Source organism: Chelonoidis abingdonii, chromosome 24 (genome assembly GCF_003597395.2).
Source record: "Chelonoidis abingdonii isolate Lonesome George chromosome 24, CheloAbing_2.0, whole genome shotgun sequence".
NCBI classification, from domain to species: domain Eukaryota; kingdom Metazoa; phylum Chordata; order Testudines; family Testudinidae; genus Chelonoidis; species Chelonoidis abingdonii.
Window position 1 is genome coordinate 8,657,424 of NC_133792.1, and position 19,252 is coordinate 8,676,675.

At 47.3% G+C, this 19,252-nt stretch overlaps 1 protein-coding gene across 2 annotated transcripts in view; it reads right to left on the minus strand.

The window, feature by feature from the left end:
* The window catches only part of WHRN (whirlin), a 110,361-nt gene extending 97,937 nt beyond the window's left edge, over positions 1 to 12,424 (minus strand). For both annotated transcript variants that reach the window (XM_032797897.2, XM_032797896.2), the window contains exon 1: positions 11,720 to 12,424. In XM_032797897.2, the coding sequence (XP_032653788.1) occupies positions 11,720 to 12,424 (705 nt within the window). The remainder of the gene's footprint in view (positions 1 to 11,719) is intronic.
* Between the last annotated feature and the right edge of the window lie 6,828 nt (positions 12,425 to 19,252).

A 19,252-nucleotide genomic window follows, 5' to 3' on the forward strand; every position in this document is an offset into this window, starting at 1 on the left:
CAACAGGGGCCTCCAAACCCTGAACAGATTGATTCCTTGCTGGTGACATCAGGCTGTTCACTCAAGACTTTTTCAACCTTTGAAATGCTGGTGTCATGGGGTGGAATTCAGTCCTGACATAAACTGGTGCAACTTCATGGACTGCAAGAGAGCTTTACTCACACTAGGGCTGAATTCTGCCCTTATCCCAAATCTTAAAGCTGTGTCACGAGCCTTTCCTCCCTTCACCGAGCATTCGTGGCTGGGAAAGACTGAAATCGATAGCAGAAATCAGACAGGGCACGCAGGAGCCAACCAACCACTGAATTCCCTGGTGCATTGAGGCCGATATGAGGTAAGCTGGTGGTTCTCAGTTTTCCTCACCATGACTCCATGTTACAATAGGGAAAGATTTGGGGATCTGCTTCTTCATCTGAGAAAGGGCAGGTGGTTGTGAGGCCCAGGTTGAGAGACCATGGTGGAGAACCTTTACATAGGCTCAATATGTAAAGAAAAACCATGGTGCAGCCCTCTTAAAGTAATTAAGTTCTCTCTCAGCCTTTGAAAGTAGTGATACTATTGGGCAAAGAACAGCTTAGGTGATTACAACATTTAGACTGTAAGCTCTTCAGGACAGGGTGTGTTTTCTATGTCTGGAAAGCATCTAGTACATTTTGGCTCGATCAGTAAATTAAAATCCTTCTGCCTCCTTAAATTCCCCCTGCAGTGTCAACTGGATACAGACTCCTTCACTTCCTTTCTCAAACTGTTGTGTCAACTTGCTGTGCGCTGTTGGCTGCTGTGATCCACCCCAGAGGCAGCTGCTTTTCATTAGTGCGCAAACTGCCTGTAACGTGCTTTTGAGACCGTTAGATGAAAGGCTCTGTGCAAGTCTGTCATACAGTGTGCGTGTGTGGGGGTAGGGAGAGGAGCTAAAGGACACAAGTCAAGTGGCGTTGGAGAATGGTAGTATCAGGGGATCACCCTTACAAAAATCACGGCCGGGAAGCAATCATCCGTAAGTATTATTATGGGAAGCAAGTGCCAAAGACAGGTACAGGACAGATTTTATAAGGCTAGTGATTCCCTCTATTCTTTAATTGTCCATTCAGTCTTTCATGATTTAAGTAGATTTCTTTTATTTTAAAGCACTTTTAAAATAGCCTAGTTTTAATGAGTCATTAATATAAATACCCTACCTGCTGCATGGTGCTACGAAATGGATTTGCAATACAGCATTTTATTTGCTAGGATCAATGTTTCTGACTTATTCCATCCTTTGTGAAAAAATCATTTATGTCAATAGAGCCTAATGAGATCGACAGAATTTGTTTCCCTTCTCCTCCCTGCTTTTTCTTTTCTTGACTGGTCCTCGCCCTAAGGAAGCTGAAAGAGAGAAGCCTTCTAAAATCTTCTCCCTGGCCCTCGTGAGCCCCTCAGCAGGAATGCAGCTGTCATAAATCAATGGCCATTAATCACAACAAGTTCCCTGGCAGCCTGAATAAAAGGCCCATCTCATACGGCTGTGGTTCACTTGCTTAACTTCGCTGCTAATGAAATGAGCAATCTATTCCAATTCATTTGGTTAGTGGCACCGCTGTAGATCACAGCTGGATGTAAGGAGCATTAACTCTGGGCCATCCTTCTATCCCCCTCTTTTCCCCTCCCACCTTTTCTTCTATCAATAACAGACTCGAAGGACCTGCTTGGTTTCATGAGCTATTCAGAGGGTAGGAGTGCATTCCTCTGCCTGGGGTAATTATCCCCCATTTGCAAACTGCAAAGACTAGTGCTGAAGTTCTAGATAATTGGAAGACTCCCACACAGTTTTGTATTGATTCCATCCAGAATAGAAACATCGGGCGTGAAAGAGTGAAGTGGCGAGAGAAAGAAAGGGAGCGAGTCTTAACACACGGCTGAAACAACACACAGAAGTTTGCACAACCACTGCTTCCTGCATTCTCCTGGCATGTCCCTATTAGAGGAGACGGGTGAGTCAAAGAGCTGAACATCCTCGACTCTTGGCCCTCTGGACCCAATTAGGCTGGACAAGAACAACCAATTGTCAATAGCACAGAGGGAGCTTCCAGCATTGTTATGGAGGACAGGTGGAGTGGGGAAAGAAATGCACTTTTAAAATGAGACCATTTGCTGCCTGTGGCTTACAGCGCCCCTCTCTACCCATGGGAGGAGCAGACAATCCAGGCATACAAAAGGGGGAAGAGGCCTGAAGCATGCACTCCTTATCCCCCAGAGACCTTCTCCCTGGAGAGAGAACACGATTATTATTAATAGTATTCCAGCAGCAACTAGTGTCCCAGCTGAGCCTGGAGCCCCGTTGTGCTGGGCACTGCACGAACATACAACAGACACTCCCTGTCCCAAAGAACTTGGAGTCTAAACAGGTGAGTCAGACAAAGGGTGGGAGGAGAAACAGGCCCAGAGAGGGGAAATGAAGTAACTTCCCCAAGGCCACAGAGCAGGTAGGTTGCCAAGGCAGAGGTAGAACCCACAGTTCCTGAGTCCTATTCCAGAGCCTTATCCAGAGTGGGTCCCATTTATCACTAACTGCCTCCCTTACTGGCAGCCTGTGAATGACCTATGGAGGCTGCTCTCCCTCTAGAGAGGGTCCCTCTTGGCAGGGCTGTGTGGAGACCGTTGAAACAGCCCATCCTGTACCTGTGCAGAAAGAGAGGCCTTCGTTCCCCAGGGGGTCTGCAGCACCAGCAAGCCCGTCAGGCTAACGCGTGACCTGAGTGGGAATATCTGATGGCAGAACTGGGCCCAGAGTCTTCACACTACTTTGACCTGTCCGGCAGTGCGATGAACTGAATTGAGCTTACACTCTCCCAGTGCGAGCTGAAGGACAAGGCCGGGAGAAATACTTTACTACAGCAGTTCTGAGTGTGGTTTGTATCTTGAACAAAGGGCCTGACACATTTCTGGGCCGGCCCAGTAACTCTGCGGCCTTCACTTTTCCCATGAAGGGCCTGTCTCTGACCTCCTCTCCACAAGGTTTCTGCTGCACCCATAATCTCTCGTCAGTATCTTCATTGTGTCTCCCCCATCCACCCTAATTTCTGCGGCTCCCCACTAGAGCAGCCTAGCACCCGGCTTTTGTTTGGAGGCTCGGACTTTCCACTCTTTGCCCCGGCCCCATCACTGCCTTCTGCTGCTTCAGCATTTATCTGGCCAGAGCTTATTCTTTTTCACAGATTTCCCTGCCCTCTCCCCTTTGCCCTGTGCATAACGTGTGTATGCTATGGGCCAGCTGGGAAGGAACAGAGACAAAGGAGATGTGGCAAGAGAGGTGGGGACAGAAATAGGAGTGCAGGATCGGGGAGCAGACACAGAGAGGAGGCAGACTTGAGATTTCTCAGGGGAGGACGAGCAGTGAGAAATGAGAGAGGGAAAAATCACAATGGGAACAGAGACAGGGGACTGCAGGTGAACTCTCCATTTTTTTAAGGAGCCAGAAGGAGCTGCCTCTGGAGTCAACACAGGAGGGAACAGCCAATCTGGCCCTGAAAAATGTGGGAATTAAAATATATTTTGGTTTTCAAATAATCAGTGAACATGCAAAGATATGCAAATAAGCATACGTGCTTATGTAAATGTATGCATATTTGTCCACAGGCCTTCAGAGGGCCCAGTGTGGGATGTAGGCAGATTTGATCCCCACCTCTTTGCTAGGTGCAGCCACCTGAGGATGACTGAGGAAAGCTCCAGGCTCCTAGGGCGTTCTCCCCGGCTACCTCAGAACCTGGCTGCACGCTGCAGTAGGAGCTAGCCCAGACCTGCTGCTGTAGAGACTCTGGCACTACCCCAAACCTCTTTGATGCCCAGGACTGGAACAACTGCCCTGTGGGTCCTTATCACCAGTTCAGCTAGTCAAAGACTAGTGAGGATTTTTCACTGAACGTTTGAAAAGAATGTTTGTTTTGTTTGAAATTTTCAGGATAATAAAACAAACACACACCCCCCACACTGGATTTTTGACCATAAACCACAACATTCGCATTCTCTATTTTTCCAGTTCTTCCCTTTTGCTTTTCCCTTTCCCCTGCTGCTGAGAAAAGGGGGGAAGAAAACAATCTATTGTGGGTACCCAAACACAACATTTTTTGGAATTTGGTTTTTCATTGAACAAAACAGAAAATAATGAAAGCAAATTCATGGAACATGAAGTCCTCTTCCATTTAAAAAAGAAAATCAACCAGGTCTAATTACCAGCAGCCCACACAGCCCTCTCTATTGCTGGCCCCCTTCCCGGTGTTGTGCAGAATGCAACATTTTAAGCCCAAAGAGTGAGGGTTGTGGGCTTGAGAGGAAAATGGGGTGATTGATGTCTCTATATTCTAGGTGGATCCCTGGTTCACAAGCTGTTGATTTTCTCTACAGTGGGATAACATGTGCACTCTGCATTTGTCAATGAGGAACATTCGGGTAATGCGCCATCTAAGCAGCAAAGCAAAACAACTCTAGAAAACTTGTTGTTAGTTTAAATGAGACTGCCAGTGATTTAGACTTCTGTAATTCGCTGAGTGGGCATGACATTGAGAAAAGGACCCAAATCCATCAGCCTAACTAGAAGGGAGGAGGACCAGAGAAAATAAAGAATTTAATCCATGAATTATTCTGCACTCTACAGTTTAGTTTTCTCCTAATACATAGTTGGGCTGAAAAGAGAAGTTTCTCTTTTGGGTCAGTTTGTGTATTTCTTCACTGATGCAGAAATGTTTCTTTATGACATTCCAGTGAATATCACAGGACTTTCTTATTATTTATATTCCAGCATTGCCTACTGGCCCCACCAAGACTGCCCCCTAATGTACTAGATACTGTGTACATAAATGGTAAGAGATAGTCCCTGCTTTGAAGAGCTTACTATCTAGCCAGACTAGAGAGACAACAGGTGGGAGAAATGAAGCATTATTAGCCTGGTATTACAGCTGGGAACCTGAAGCACAGAGAGGGCCTTATCTCTTTTACACTTGTGTAACTCCGTTGATTGCAAGAGTTACTCCTGATTTGCTGGTGTAATTAAGAGGAGTAGCAGACCCTAAACGATTTGCCCAAGGGCTTGCAGGAAACCTGTGGCAAAACAGAGAATTGAACCTATATCTCCTGAGTCCCATGCCACTATAACAGCAACAAGCCCAGCCTTCCTCTCTGTAACTGGAGCATTTCTGTGGACCTGTGTTCAAATTCTCCCCCAGGTCCTAGATAAGATGAATGTTGTCATCTCGGCTTAGTCCACAAAACCAAAAAAACCCACTTCCCTGTTTGTCAAAGTCTCTGCTCAGGAGCAAGTTGGCTCTTGACTCTCAGGGTAGTGTTGTGGCACATTGGTGGTTGAGGACTATAGCAAAAGGGGCCAAGTGGGAGCTGCATCAGCAGAGCTGCGCAGGAAAACATGCACATCACCTGCCAGCTCTATGCTCGATCATTGCCAGTGGCCTCTCCTTTTGAAGAGCATGAACACAAAGTTAAAATACAAACATTTCTGACTCAAATAGCCAACCCATCCCCTCTCCTCGACTGGGAAATCCTGGGGACTTTGATTACTTCCCCTGTGAGTTCAGCATGCTGCTAGAATTAAAATGTACATTGCTTGCAGGAGAGTGAAGCAGAGCAGAAGCCCAAGGCTATTTTTTTAGATGTCTGTGTTTGGGATCATTTTTTCCTTGTATCGATTTTTTTTTGGTAGTGCAATTAAAAAAACAAACAAACCCACATCCACCCAAGATCCATTTACCAAGGATTCAGATGTCGCCTTCAGGTAATTATCAGAGCAGATGAATGGTAATTGTACTATTAACATCCATCCTGTCCTTGCTGCAGCCACCCTAGAGATTCAGTTTTGGCCATTGTTTGTACACCGGCTTCTAAAATGTACAGATGAGCTAACCCAGCACCATCTGTATGAGTAAAAGCTTTTATAAGAAGAAGTCTGATACCTTTTGGGGAAACAGGGATCTCTCTGTGTCTATCTATCTTGCCTCACCAGTCATTTGTCTGTCTGTCTGGAAAAAGCAAGTATCGGGAGGGTTAAAGAGTATACTCATCCGTACAAACTGCTTCAGCTGAATGTCTGGTGAAATGCAATGGCCATTATTAATTGTAGCAAGGAAGCAGTGTCAAATACACTAATCTATTAATTGGGCAGCAATCAGAAACGATAAAACGAGGCTCGTGTTCTTTTAAATTGTCTGGGAGGCAGGATTATTCTAAATATATTTTCAAGCTTCAGATCAGCATGTCTCTTTTGTCGCTTCTCAGCAGTGCCTTAGCAATGCTGCACGGTACCCCACTAGAGAACCAGCAGCCAGAGCTCTTTATAACTTGGACAGAATATTATAGCCTTTTAAAAGATTGCCCAGCTTGCTGCCTTGTGTATCCAAGTGAATGGACTGTTAAAAATAATTCAGAGGAGATTTGATTTGATTTTTTTTAAAAACGCCTGCTTGGCAGAGGCAGAGTGTGAGAAGAAAAGAACATCTTTAGGGAATTAAAACCCTGTGTACCAAACTGAGGCAAACAAGGACAAATGGATAAAATCCACCCTCTGGCCACCTGAGCCTCTCACAAACAAGTCTTCTCAGACAGACCTGAACAAGAGGAACACACCTGCTAAAAGGATAGACTACTTGTGAGCTGTCACATCACTCTACTGTATTCTGTATTTATTTTGCTTTCCAGCAACAGAACTGTCTCATCACAGCCTCTGCCCTGGCTCCTTATCCCTGAAATGAGATCACAGAATCCTTTCGAAGATGATGATCTGACTTACACTGGTGCAAATCTAGGGTGGGTCCACTGACTTTGGTGGAGTTACTCTGGATCTGCACCAGCAGGAATGAGATCAGAATCAAACTCATGAGGTCAGATCCTCTGATGCGGTAAATCCATGCAGTTCCATTGATTCTGGTGGAGTTACTCTGGATTCACATTGGTGTAACTTAGATCGGAATCGGACTCATTGGAATTCTGCTGATTTATGCCAGCAGAGGATCTAACCCAATTATCTGTTTCCTTCAAACTGAAACAAATGAGCTGAAAAATAAGAACCTGACAATAAGTTAGGGTGACCAGATAGCAAATGTGAAAAATCGGGACAGGGCGGAAGGTAATAGGCACCTATATAACAAAAAGCGCCGAATATCGGGACGGTCCCTATAAAATCAGGACATCTGTTCACCCTACAATAAGTGAAGAGGAGAAATGCCTCCTTGTGTGATTTGTTGCTCACATTGTTTTGTAATTGAAAGTGTGTTGGACAAAATATTATGGCTTAGTGAAACATACCCTTATTTGTCTGTTGCTAAAATACCAAGGATATACTGTAGCAACAGTAAACACAGCCAGGTGAGTGCTAGAAAGCACAGAGACAATGCAAACATCTTCACTTAGAGTATGATTTAAATTACACTGTGCTTTTGATAAGCCCCTGAGTGCTAGAGCAATGGAGCTACAATTGTAATGAAGTCATTTAATTTTGATTTGGATGCAACACATACAGACTACAGAGCAGGCTACGCATAAACCCCCAGCGCTCACACTCGGTTAAGAAGCCAGTCATCATGTGAATTTGATTTGGAGTGCTCAGGTAATCTAGCTACTTATGTCAGAATCCTACTTTTTCTCTCATTTACACTAAAATAGCTTCAGTCCAATATCCAAGTCACGGCACAACAGTACATTTTCAGGTGGAATGGTATGTAATCATCAATTTATGTCTCCTTTGTCTGGCTTCGTGGCAGTCTTATCTTGGAGCCAAGTTTCCACTCTCAGGATATCCTGTCTTTGTAAGACTCTTTCGAAATAATTGCTATTCTATGAATTGTCTATGGGGACAGCAGCCAATAGAAAGAGGAACTGCCCCATGTCAGACTCGGTCTCTCTCGCTTCCTTCATGGAAGAATGCAGGAAAGACTAGATTATTTTTGCAAGGTCAGATAAAGGATCAAATGCTAAAAAAGGTGAAAGTGATTGAACTACCTTGGCGTAATGAGATGAATGTATTAGTGACTCTGTGAATTCAGTTAATAGACTCCATGAACCTATGTTTTTATTTATCTTATCTGAATGATTGACGGTTTGCCTATGCTTTTGTACAGTACCCATCACTGTGTAATCTGGGCATCTAGGAGATGCCATATGGGATCAGACCACTGGCAGGCTATGATTCTGTTCGTGGTCAACATGTCATGCCTCGGAAGAAGGAAAGAAACCCATAAATGCAGCGGGCTGGGGGGAATGGCAGAATGATTAGAGAGGAAATTCCTTCCTGACTCCTGCAGTGGTCATCTTATATCTTGAAGAATGAGCTTTCATTACTCCTATCTTATGGTAGCATGCTTTGCATATACTGAAGTCTCCAGACACAGACAGTGAATTTTCACTGCAGGACAATTAAGATCAGAATGCAGTAGGGAAGGCATACTCCTTTTCAGTTAAATGGGGAACCAGCCTAATACCCCCCAGAAGGCTGGAAAGCACACTTTACTCAAACCGCTTTAGAAGGAAAGCTACTCTCCCTTAATAATTTAAAGCAAACTTCTGGACAAGACAACGTTCAGGGAATCTTATTAGAGTGATTTATGTTTTTGTGCTAGGAAAGGACCCCAGCTGGTACTAAACTCTGCTCACATTTTATATCAGCAATAACTCTAAGTCACAGGAAGAAAAATCGCACACATTTGTCTGGGCCTGAATTCTTGTGCACCTTGAAGTCCCAAGAGCCATTAGCCCGTTGGACCAAATTCTATCGTTTATGCTGGTGTAACGCACTGACGTAGGTGGAAGTTTCCAGATTTAGCCTAGTGTAACTGAGAGCTGAATTTGGTCTATTGATTGTAGTGGTGTTGCATATGCTTACGCCAAAGGCTGAATTTGATCTCTATTGATTTCAGGGGGAGGTTGGGCAAGCAGTGAACGACTGGACTGAATCCTTAACTCACTGTGTCATTGCAGCTCAAGTGGTGTAGAAGATCCTCTTAAGCACTCAGGAACCTACTATGACCGCACACAACACAGTGAACTATGGACGGGGAGCTGGAACCATTTGTATTGTGGGGGTGCTGAGAGCCATTGAACCAAACTGTGAACCCTGGATATAATAGAAGCTACTACAAGACAGGGGGTACGGTAGCACCCCTAATTCCAGCACCTATGGTTATGGATGGCATTTATACCTTAACCCGGAGTTGTGTCTTTTGAAGTTAGATCCCTAATGTTATTTGAAATAGGTTTTTAGCTTCGCATTTCCTTGGGGTTTATATCAAAAGCGGTACAGCAATACGATGCATTCATTTCACTTCGTTTTAAAATCTCCAGAGGCGTCATCCTGGCTAGCTATGTGAATCGTTATGTGATCGCCTTTTAAAAGAAGGAGCGGGGTTTCTTCAGTGCCATCAAAGTGTGTTATACACATAATTCTTCATCAACAGACCACAAGAGCTCTGAAAGATGCCCGTTCCCCTGAATATGGGATGAAATGGTTGTTTGAAAAAGTTTCAGCCCATTGTGTAGATAATTTCTGAGCTTCCATTTTGTACCCTGATCATTTCAAAACACCCACAAGGAGACCTTATTATGGAATAGTCCCTTGGCAAATTTTTTTATAGAACAGTACTGTTTGGACAAGAAGCTCCGAGTGTTTTACACAAACACTAATTAATGAAGCCTAAAAATATCCATGGGAAGAATGTAGATATGGTTATCTACATTTTACTAGTGGGTAAATAGAGCGACAGAGCTGTTAAGTGAATTGTCCAAGGACACAAGGTTGAGTCAGTGGCAGAGCTATGAATAGAACTCAGGAGTCCTGGCACCCAATCCCCATCTCTAATCACTGCACCATGGAACAGAAATTTTCTTTCAATTTTGCAAGCACAGAATAGCATATTAAATTGATAAGATTCCATTTTTATTCTCCTGTAATTTTTCTTTAAATGTCAAAAACTTCAGTCAGGTCCTGAGCTTATTTATACCTCAATTTCATCTTAGAACAAATTTCTTTTATCATAGAACATCAGGGTTGGAAGGGACCTTGGGAAGTCATCTAGTCCAACCCGCTGCTTAGGGTAGGACCAATTCCCAGATTTTTACCCCAGTTCCCTAAATGGCCCCCTCAAAGACTAAGCTCACAACCCTGGGTTTAGCAGGCCAATGCTCAAACTGCTGAGCTATCTTTGCCTGTAAGGGGGTGTAGAGATTTTAAAATGTGGGGAAGGGGAAAGCTGACAGTTTGAAAATGAAGGGTTTGATCCTGTAAATTTTTATGCAAGCAATCCTTACTCAACAGGTCATCCCCACTGAAATCACTGGGACTACTCATAGGCATAAGGGATTGTAGAAGCAAGTGCTGGTGAAAGGTACCAAACTGACTGAGCTGGAAACCAAAGTGCTTCAGTTATCCACAGAAGAACTAAAGCACAGACAACTGCAAGGCAGCCTTCCAGCCCCTGACCTCCCCTCCCCAGCTCTGCCAACGAACCTCAGCCCTACGGGCCAGACTGTCTGGCTCATTGACCCCTTGGCTGTTCTGCTAAGATTGCCAACGATTGTGCCATGGGACATTTCCGGATTGAGCCCACCAACCTATTTCACCGAAACATCTTGCTGTCAGATGGCAACAACTTTTGGTCACTCGAACCTGAGTTAGGTTCACATCAGCGAGCTGCCGCTGTAAAATTCCTTCTGTGGATATCCGCCACCTAGTCCCCTGGCTGGCGAACTCTGACTTATGGTGCCACGGTCATTCTTATTTATTTGTATTACAGTAGCTCTCAGGGGCAGATTGGCGATCCGTTGTACCGAGTGCACACAGGGAACGTTCCTGAGCAGCTGGCAACCCAGGTGTGTGACTATTCTCCTTTTCATTCTGGTCTAGTGGTAAGAAAGGGAACCTGGGTCCTCTTCCTAGCACTGCCACTGAATAACTGTGTGGGCTTGGTTGTGGGGGTGAGGGGAAGTCATTTTGCCACTCTGTGCCTCAGTTTCCTTACCTGTGGGAGTTGGTAGGATGGTCTAGTGGATACGATATGAGGCAGACCAGGGTTCATATCCAGGTTTAATCACCGATTTCCTGTATGACCTTGAGCAAGGCAAATAGTCTCTTTGTGCCTCAGTTTCCCCAACTGCAAAATAAGATGACAGCCCCACAGAACTGCAATGTGTGTGTGTGTGAGGAGGGGGGATCCACGAATGTTAATGAGGTGCTCAGACTCTATGGCAATGGGGTCTCTAACGAGATAGACAAACATTTGGAAATAGGATAATGATACTTGTCCACCTTTGAGAAGCACTTTCAGAGAGCGGTTGTGTGCAGTATATTCCTGCTCTTTACTATTTATTACGCTCTCTACATTAAAACAACTGGCATGTCCCTATGCATTGTTAATGCCTGTTTTTGGCCCTTCCAGCGTGCCCTGGGAGTGATTCTGATCTCTCCGTCAAAGGGGCAAACCAGGGGCCACGCCACTGAATGTTTGGAGTTGCTCAGGATTTACACCGCTGTGCCAGAGACAGAATCCTGCCCACGGTCTTAAGAGGTCTAAGGTTCACACTCTGGGGGGTCAAACCCACACTGCCATCCCCACATTGCTCAATGAGGAGGGAAGCGGGGGAGGATCCAGGTTGGGGGGGGGGGTGGTCTGGGAAGGGGTGACAACTACTGCCCCACATTTCAGCTTATTCAGCCCAATTGTGTCCCCCCCCCCGGCATTTCACCTACCTTGACAGCTTCAGCGTGGGTCACCCTGTCCAACGACTTGTCATTGACCCTCAGGATCTGGTCCCCGACCCGGAGCCCTTCTTTCTCCGCCAGCGAGCCCGGCTCCACCAGGGACACGTAGATGCCCACCCCATGCTCAGCGCCCCCTCGGATGCTGAAGCCCAGTCCTTCGTGGGTCTTGTTCCTCTTCAGGCTCACCTGCCGGAGCTCCCCGCGCAGCTCCTCCGCGGCGGGGCCCGCCGGGGGAGCTGTCCCGCGGGCGGCGGTGCTGAACTCCGGCCCGGCAGCGGGCTGGGGCCAGAGGCGAGCCGCGGGCGGGAGCGGCACAGCCGGGGGGGCGCTGCAGCCGGGCAGGAAGCCGGACTGCAGGTACAGCCCCTCCGAGGTGTACCGGTCGAAGAGCAGCTGGTCGGAGCGGGGGATGACCAGGCGCAGCATGGGCAGCAGCTGCCGCTTGTCCGGGCTGTCCAGCAGGACGCGGAGGGTCTGCACCAGGTCGAAGACGTTGCGGCGGGCGTGGTAGACGTTCAGGCAGTGGATGAATTGCTCCCGCTCGGGCTCGCTCAGCAGCAGGTTCAGGGCACGGTGCAGCTTCCGCACGTTGGCCGAGAGCAGCCGGGCGCCGGCCCCCGGGGGGGACCCCGCCGCCGCCGGGGAGCCGGAGCAGGAGGAGTTCACAGACATGCGGTCCAGCCCGGCGCTCATCGCCCCGCAGCCCGGGGGGACCCCGCTGCCCTGGGCCGGCGTGTGCCTCCCGGTCAGAGCATCCTCCGGCGGCCCCCTGCTTCGGAGGGGGCTCGCCCTCAGTCAGCCCACAGCCCCCGCCGCGGGGAACGGGCGGCTCGCAGGCCGGGCCAGGGGCTCAGCCCCCAGAGCGGAGGAGCCATGAGCGAAGGGGGAAGCCCCCTCCCCGGAGCAGAGACCGGGACCGTAGCTGGAACCCGCCCCCCGGGCTGCCCTTGTCCTGGGTCTCCGGCTGTGTCCAGGGAGCAGCGATCTCGGACCCCCGCTCCCCGGCTTGTTCTTCCCTTGGCAGAGGTGAGGAGCCCCCGCCGGGCTGGCTGGACCCCCACAGCCGGGAGCAACCTTGGACCTCGGCTCCCTGCTCCAGCTCCGCCGCTCCCAAGGGCCTTTCCCCGGCCGCTGAGCCGCCGGGATCCCCGCGGGCCCCGCTGCCGCCGGCTCGGGCTCCGGAGAGCGACTTCGCGCAAGTGTGGAGCCGGCGCCGGCCCCGCGTCCCGTCCGCTCTGGCGGCGGCTCTTCCGGAAATGACGTGTCCACTCACCGCTCGCCGGTTGCCAGGAGACGGCGTGGTACAGGCCAGGGGGATGCGGGCCAGGTCGGGGATGCTGCATGGGGGCCTCTCACTGCTGCGGGCTCCTTGTGGGCTTGGCTACAGGAGAACTGCGGTGCCTCTTCCCTCCCTCCCTCCCTCCATTCTTTCTTTCTTTCTTTCTTTTGTTTTGTTTCTTTTCTTGTAAAAGCAGAGACAACCTCTGCAATCCCCCATTGCCATTATAACTGCAGGGGACAAGCAATTTCACACCGTAATTTCGCATGCATGGAGATGCTCTTATAGATCAAGTCAGCGGATTGTTTATTAAGCGAAGAGGACGTGCGAGCAGGGCCGATGCTTCCATTTAGGCGACCTACGCGTTGGCCTAGGGCGTTAGGATTTGGGGGGGCGGCATTTTGCCACCGTCGGTGGCAATTCGGTGGCAGGGGAGTCCTTCCGCGCTCCAGGGCTTCGGTGGCAATTCTGCGGCGGGTCCTTCACTCGCTCTGGGACCCACCGCCGAAGTGCCCCGAAGACCGGGAGCATGGAAGGACCCCCCCGCTGCAGAATTGCAGCCAACGACCGGGAGCGCAGAAGGACCCCCGCCTAGGGCGCCAAAAACCCTGGCGCCGCTCCTGCGTGCGAGAAGCACAGTTGAGAGGAAATACAATGAATGGACTTGCAAATCTCACAGTCAGGGATGTGCTGTTCTGGAAGGGGATGTGAAATGTCTCTGAGTTTGAATGTCATGAGTCTGATTCTGCTCTTATCCTGGACGCTAGGGTAAATCAGGAGTGACTCCATTAAAGTCAAAGGAGATACGTCAGTGCAGAACTGGTGCAACTGAGAGAAAGGTCAGAATTTCTCTTTGTTGCCAGTTGTTTAGACATTCTGAAATTCTCTCAACTGCCTTTTTTAAAAATGTACAAACAAGTTGTTTGAGGTGCCACTGTCAAACGTGGGAATGAATTGTCTACCCAGGAGCTAATTTTCATGCTGTGTGGTTACTGTTCAAATGTCCTTAGCTTGGTTTTCCCATTATACTCAGAATAATACTTCATATTTACCCAGCACTTTCCATCTTCAACATGCTTTCAGAACATCAGGCAATTAATTCTCAGCACACACCTTTGCTAGGTAGCTCACATTCCCTGATATGCTGGTGAGATTTCAGAAGCTGCTGGTGACTCTGGGGGATGCAGCATTGGGTTTCACACTGAGACACTTGAGTGAGGCCTGATTTTTAGAGTGTGAGTGCTGAGCACTTTCAAAAATCAGACCCATTTGTAGTCAGGCACCAGGAAATTAGGCAACCAAAATCATGAGTCTCTTTTGTAAATCTTGGCTATAATAAGTGCCTACAGAGACAGATAGATAATGATCATCCTTGTTTAATAACATTGGAAGCAGAGAGGTGAAGTGGTTTGCCCAAGCCCACAGAGGGTGTTTGTGGCAGAGATGGACTTAGATGATTAGGCCATTAAACCATGCCGCTCTCCTCTCCAATTATAGTTGTCATGACTGGGTTTAATAATTCATCTCCATATGTGATTAACCTCTAAGCTTTTTACTAATAATGATAGTAGATGTATTGTGGGGTTCAGGGACCACAACTGAGACTAGGTCCCCTTTGAGTTCCGTGCTATACAGACACAGAGCAAAAGACCATACCTGCGCCAAAGATCTTACAAACACAGGTCCCAACTCTGCATTGTCAGCTACGTGGGTCTGCCCCCATGCAGAGCCCCATAGAGGTTAACTGGAGGCTCTGTCTGCATGCAGTCCATTGCAGGACTGGAACCTAAATAAGGGGTTTAGTTCGTTTGTTTTGTTTTGGGTAATAACAATGCTGTACAATCTGAGACCTGATCTGCCTTCCTTGACCAGCCATTGATTTCAGTGAGAAAAAGAGAGTGCTAGGAATGGTGGATCAGACCCATTGTAACTAATGAGTCATTGCCTAGGAATGGATCAGGGTGTGAAAAGAGTGAAACGGGATTGTTTCCATCCCTTTAACATGCAAAATGCTTTTGTGTGTGTGTGTGTGATCACAAGTCCTCACCGTACAGTGGCAACAGGCTGGAGGGGGAATAGGCTGATATTTCACTGGTAGTTTTCTCCCATCCATCTTGCATAAGTACCTTCAGATCTGCTCGCAAACTGTGCAGTTTACTCTGGTGTTTTGTGCAGCTGGGACCCAGAATTCTGTTTCCTCCCTGATCGTGAATTAATTGTTTAGAAATGACATGATGGGAAAGGAAGATCTCAGTGTATCTAAAAGCTGCTCTGGGCCAGCCTATGGGTCAGAGAATAAGAGTCAGTTTACACACTGTTCTGAGGAGAATACCTTGGCTTGGATGTCCACTGCCCCTTCAGAGTGAGCTGGTTATTTGACCCTTGAGAGTATTTTTTCCACTGCTGATGTGCCAATCCAAGTTGTTAATAACAATAGTCATTACTAATAGCTAATATGTTAAATAATTATTAATTCTGGTTAATAATAATAATAGTAACATGTCATCTACACTAAAGCTGTGATTCATCAAAGCATTTAAGAACATGCTTAATTTTAATCACCCATGCATCCGACGAAGTGGGTATTCACCCATGAAAGCTTATGCTCCAATACGTCTGTTAGTCTATAAGGTGCCACAGGACTCTTTGTCTCATTTTACAGATCCAGGCTAACACGACAACCCCTCTGAAACTTTAATCATATTTACAACCCATTGATGTCAACACGACTTAAGTACATGCTTACTTTTCTGAATAGGGACTGGCTTATGTCCCTGCTGACACTGAAGCAGGTACTTAAATGCTTTGCTGACTCTCAGCCTGAGGGCCTCATCCAAACCCATCAAAGTCAAATGGAATCTTTCCATCAATTTCCTTGGTCTTTGAATCATATAATACAGCTCGGTTCATTCAGGAGACTCAAAGCACTCCATAAACACTGGCTAAATAGCCTCACAAAATCCCTATCTGGTACATTCTGGCTGTGTAGGTGTCATAAGGTATAATTCCCAAATCTGAACCTTAGCATCCAAAATTTGGGTACCTGCATGAAACCTCTAAGCTTAATTACCAGCTTAGATCTGATATGCTGCCACCAATCAGGACTTTGGGTGGAGCCCCTGATTAGCTCTGGTCTCCCCAAACCCTCCCTGGACCTGAGTCTCACAACCACCCCCAGACGCGGAACTAAATCATTCCCTTCCGCCCTCCTCTCTTCCTCCAGATTTTTCCCCGCCCTGGGGACACTAGGAGAGATTACTATGCTTCAGTGCCTTGAAACACAACACAGAGAGATCAGGTTTTCTCTCCCCTTTTCCCTCACCCTGGGCAAAACAGATTCAGCTCCAGTGAATCTACAACCAAAGAGGAATTTTATTCTCCTTCGTTCCGTCCTGTCTCGCTTTCTCCCCCCACCAATTCCCCTGGTTGTACAGACTTCAATCCCCTTGACCCAACTAGGAAAAAAAATCAAACAGGTCTTAAAAAAGCTTTTTATACAAAGAAAGAAAAGACATAAAATTGTCTCTGTACATCAAGATTGAAAATATTTACGGGTCTGTTAGCGTTTAAAAAAATGAATAAACAGCCTTATTCAGAACAATACAATTTAAATATTTCCAGCAAACTACACACTTGCAAATACAGAAAACAATGGTAAAAACCTATTATGTTTCTTTTCTTCTGTATTACAACTTGAAACAGAAGATTAGAGAGCCTGGTAGATAGTGTGATTATCACCCTCAGAGCCTAGAGAGCACACAGACACAGAACAAAGGACCCACCACAAACTTCCCTTCCCTTGAGATTTTGAAAAGTATTGTTTCCTGTTTGGTCTCTGGTCAGGTGTTGTTTGTTAACCCTTTACAGGTGAAAGAGACATTAACCCTTAGCTATCTGTTTATGACAGTAGGGTTCATTTACACTTACCATTAAATGCAGTCACTCCTCAGTGGGATCCTAAAGGCAGCTCCTAAACATCACATGACACAGCAATCTAGGACAGGAAGTGAAGAAGGATACTTCATCCAATTATGACAGAAAGAAGAAATGTAAGGGAGAACATTGACCCAGGGACATAGCTATGGCAGAAGGGATAACACCCCCATTTCTAAAGAGAAATGTTATGGTAGCTTAAAGACCACAAACGATCAGGGCTTTAATGAAGCAACACGGTCTAGTGGTAAGGCAATAGTTTGGGGCTCAGAGGAGCTGGTTTCTGGTTGACGCTTTGCCACCAAACTGCTGTGTGACCTTGGACAAGTAGAGGAACCTCTCTTTCTGCTCCTACGTTGTGTCTGTCTTCTCTGTTTGGACTGTCAGTTCTTCTGGGCAGGGGCTCTCACTCACCGTGTGTGTACAGTGTCTGGCACAATGGAGCCTTGATCTTAGGTGAGGCCTCTGTATGCTACCATAACATAAATAAAACAATAATAAACTGAGAGATGGACCTTCCGGCAGCACAGGGTCCCCTAGCATCACACCGGGGGATTGGATCCCTTCACCTATCTGTACTCTGGAGGTCTCCCATCCAAAATGGAGCCAGCCCATTGCTTGGGATGGAAAGACTGCAGACCAGGATCATTCTTCTTTCCAAGGTAAGATCACACCTTCAAATTCATTTCACTTGTGACCTTTGCTAAGATTAGAACATGAAGGTTCAGTAGAAAAATCAGTTGAAAAATGCATTGGGACTACGGGGTCTCATTGGTTGATTAATTTTTTTATGATGTACATTTTCATTTAATCTTTCCTTTTCCTCCATCTTTGGCACATGAGCAAAAACCATTTTCAATTCCAAAGTCATTAAAGTCTCTCTTTCCCTCTATCCTCTGCTGAAGTGCCTTCTATCCAAAGCAATAGAGGAGGATTAAACTTAATCTGTCGGATGCATCTCGATGGCAATAGAATTCATTTTATTCATGGATATGATGAAAGGGCTTTAACAGCTGCATTACAAGTAGTTTTATGTATCAAAGCTTTGTTGGCTCATTCAGGGCTTTGTTTAAAACCAAACAAAAACTGGCAGATTCCTAATTTGGGTTCTAACTCTGATAAATAAGCAGATGGAATAGCCAATGTGATTTGGAAAAAAGGTCAATATAGTATATGGCAGAAAGGTGAGCAAAACTAAACAACACAACAGCAGCAACAGAAATTAAAAAAAACAAGCGAAGGGTAAAAAAGGTAAAGAGTTAACAGTAGAATAAAATCCCTTCAGCGTAGTTGTTACCGATCACACATTAATGCCTAAAAACCCCATGGAGAATGTCTATCTAGCATATTTGTACGCCCCCATCACTGTTGTATCTGGGCACCAGGGAAGGCAGTGAACCCTCCCTTTAGGGAGGCTAGCCCCTGGCCCCCTCTGCCCAAAGCCCTGCCCCTCCCTCTCCCCTTTTGCCCCCACTCTTCTGCCGGAGCCCCGGGAACCCCCACCATGACTGGAGGAGACCCAGCTGAACCGCCCCAACCCGTGGGCCACCACCTGGTCCAAGCACTGGCCCAGCCCCCGAGCTGGTCTGATCCTGGGGCTGGCCCACCTGAGCTGCCCTGAGCCAGTCCACCCAAGCTGCCCTGGGCTGCTGGCCAGCCTGACCACTGGCCCGAGCTACCAGCAGGCCCGAGCACCAGCCCATCCCCCAAGTCACTGGCCAGCTCAAGCACTAGCCTGACTGCTGAGCCAGCTGGACCCCTGGGCTGGCCTGCCCTAGCCAGCCTGGGCTGCTGGCCAGTTGAGCCCCTGCTGGCTTAGGGGACGGGAGATCGAGGGCCGGGCCTTGGGTTGGAGCATGGGCGGGGCTATGGCCTGGATTAGGGGAGGCTTAACTTCCCCCAGCCTATTATACCCACCGCCCCTCACACTCTTTAATATATTTGTCCACACAACACCTGGGAGATAGGAAAGTGTGAGCATCCCGTTTTTCAATAGCTGGGGAAGTGAGGCACAAACACTAAATGATTTTCATACAGGAAGTCGGTAACCGAGCAGGGACGGGAACCTGCTGTTGGCAAGTTTTCCATTAGTACACTAACTAAGGGACCAGCCTTCTTGGTTACCAGACCCAAGGCGGTGGAGCTTAGAGCAGATGCTGGGCTGGCCCTGCACATTTTGATTGTTGCTGGCACTAAAAGCAGCTACATGTTTAGCAAGCATCAGCTAACGGGACAAATTCAGCCGAATGCAGCTCAGAGTAAACAAGGGCAACTCCCGTGGAAGTGGCCACATTTTGGAATGATTCTGC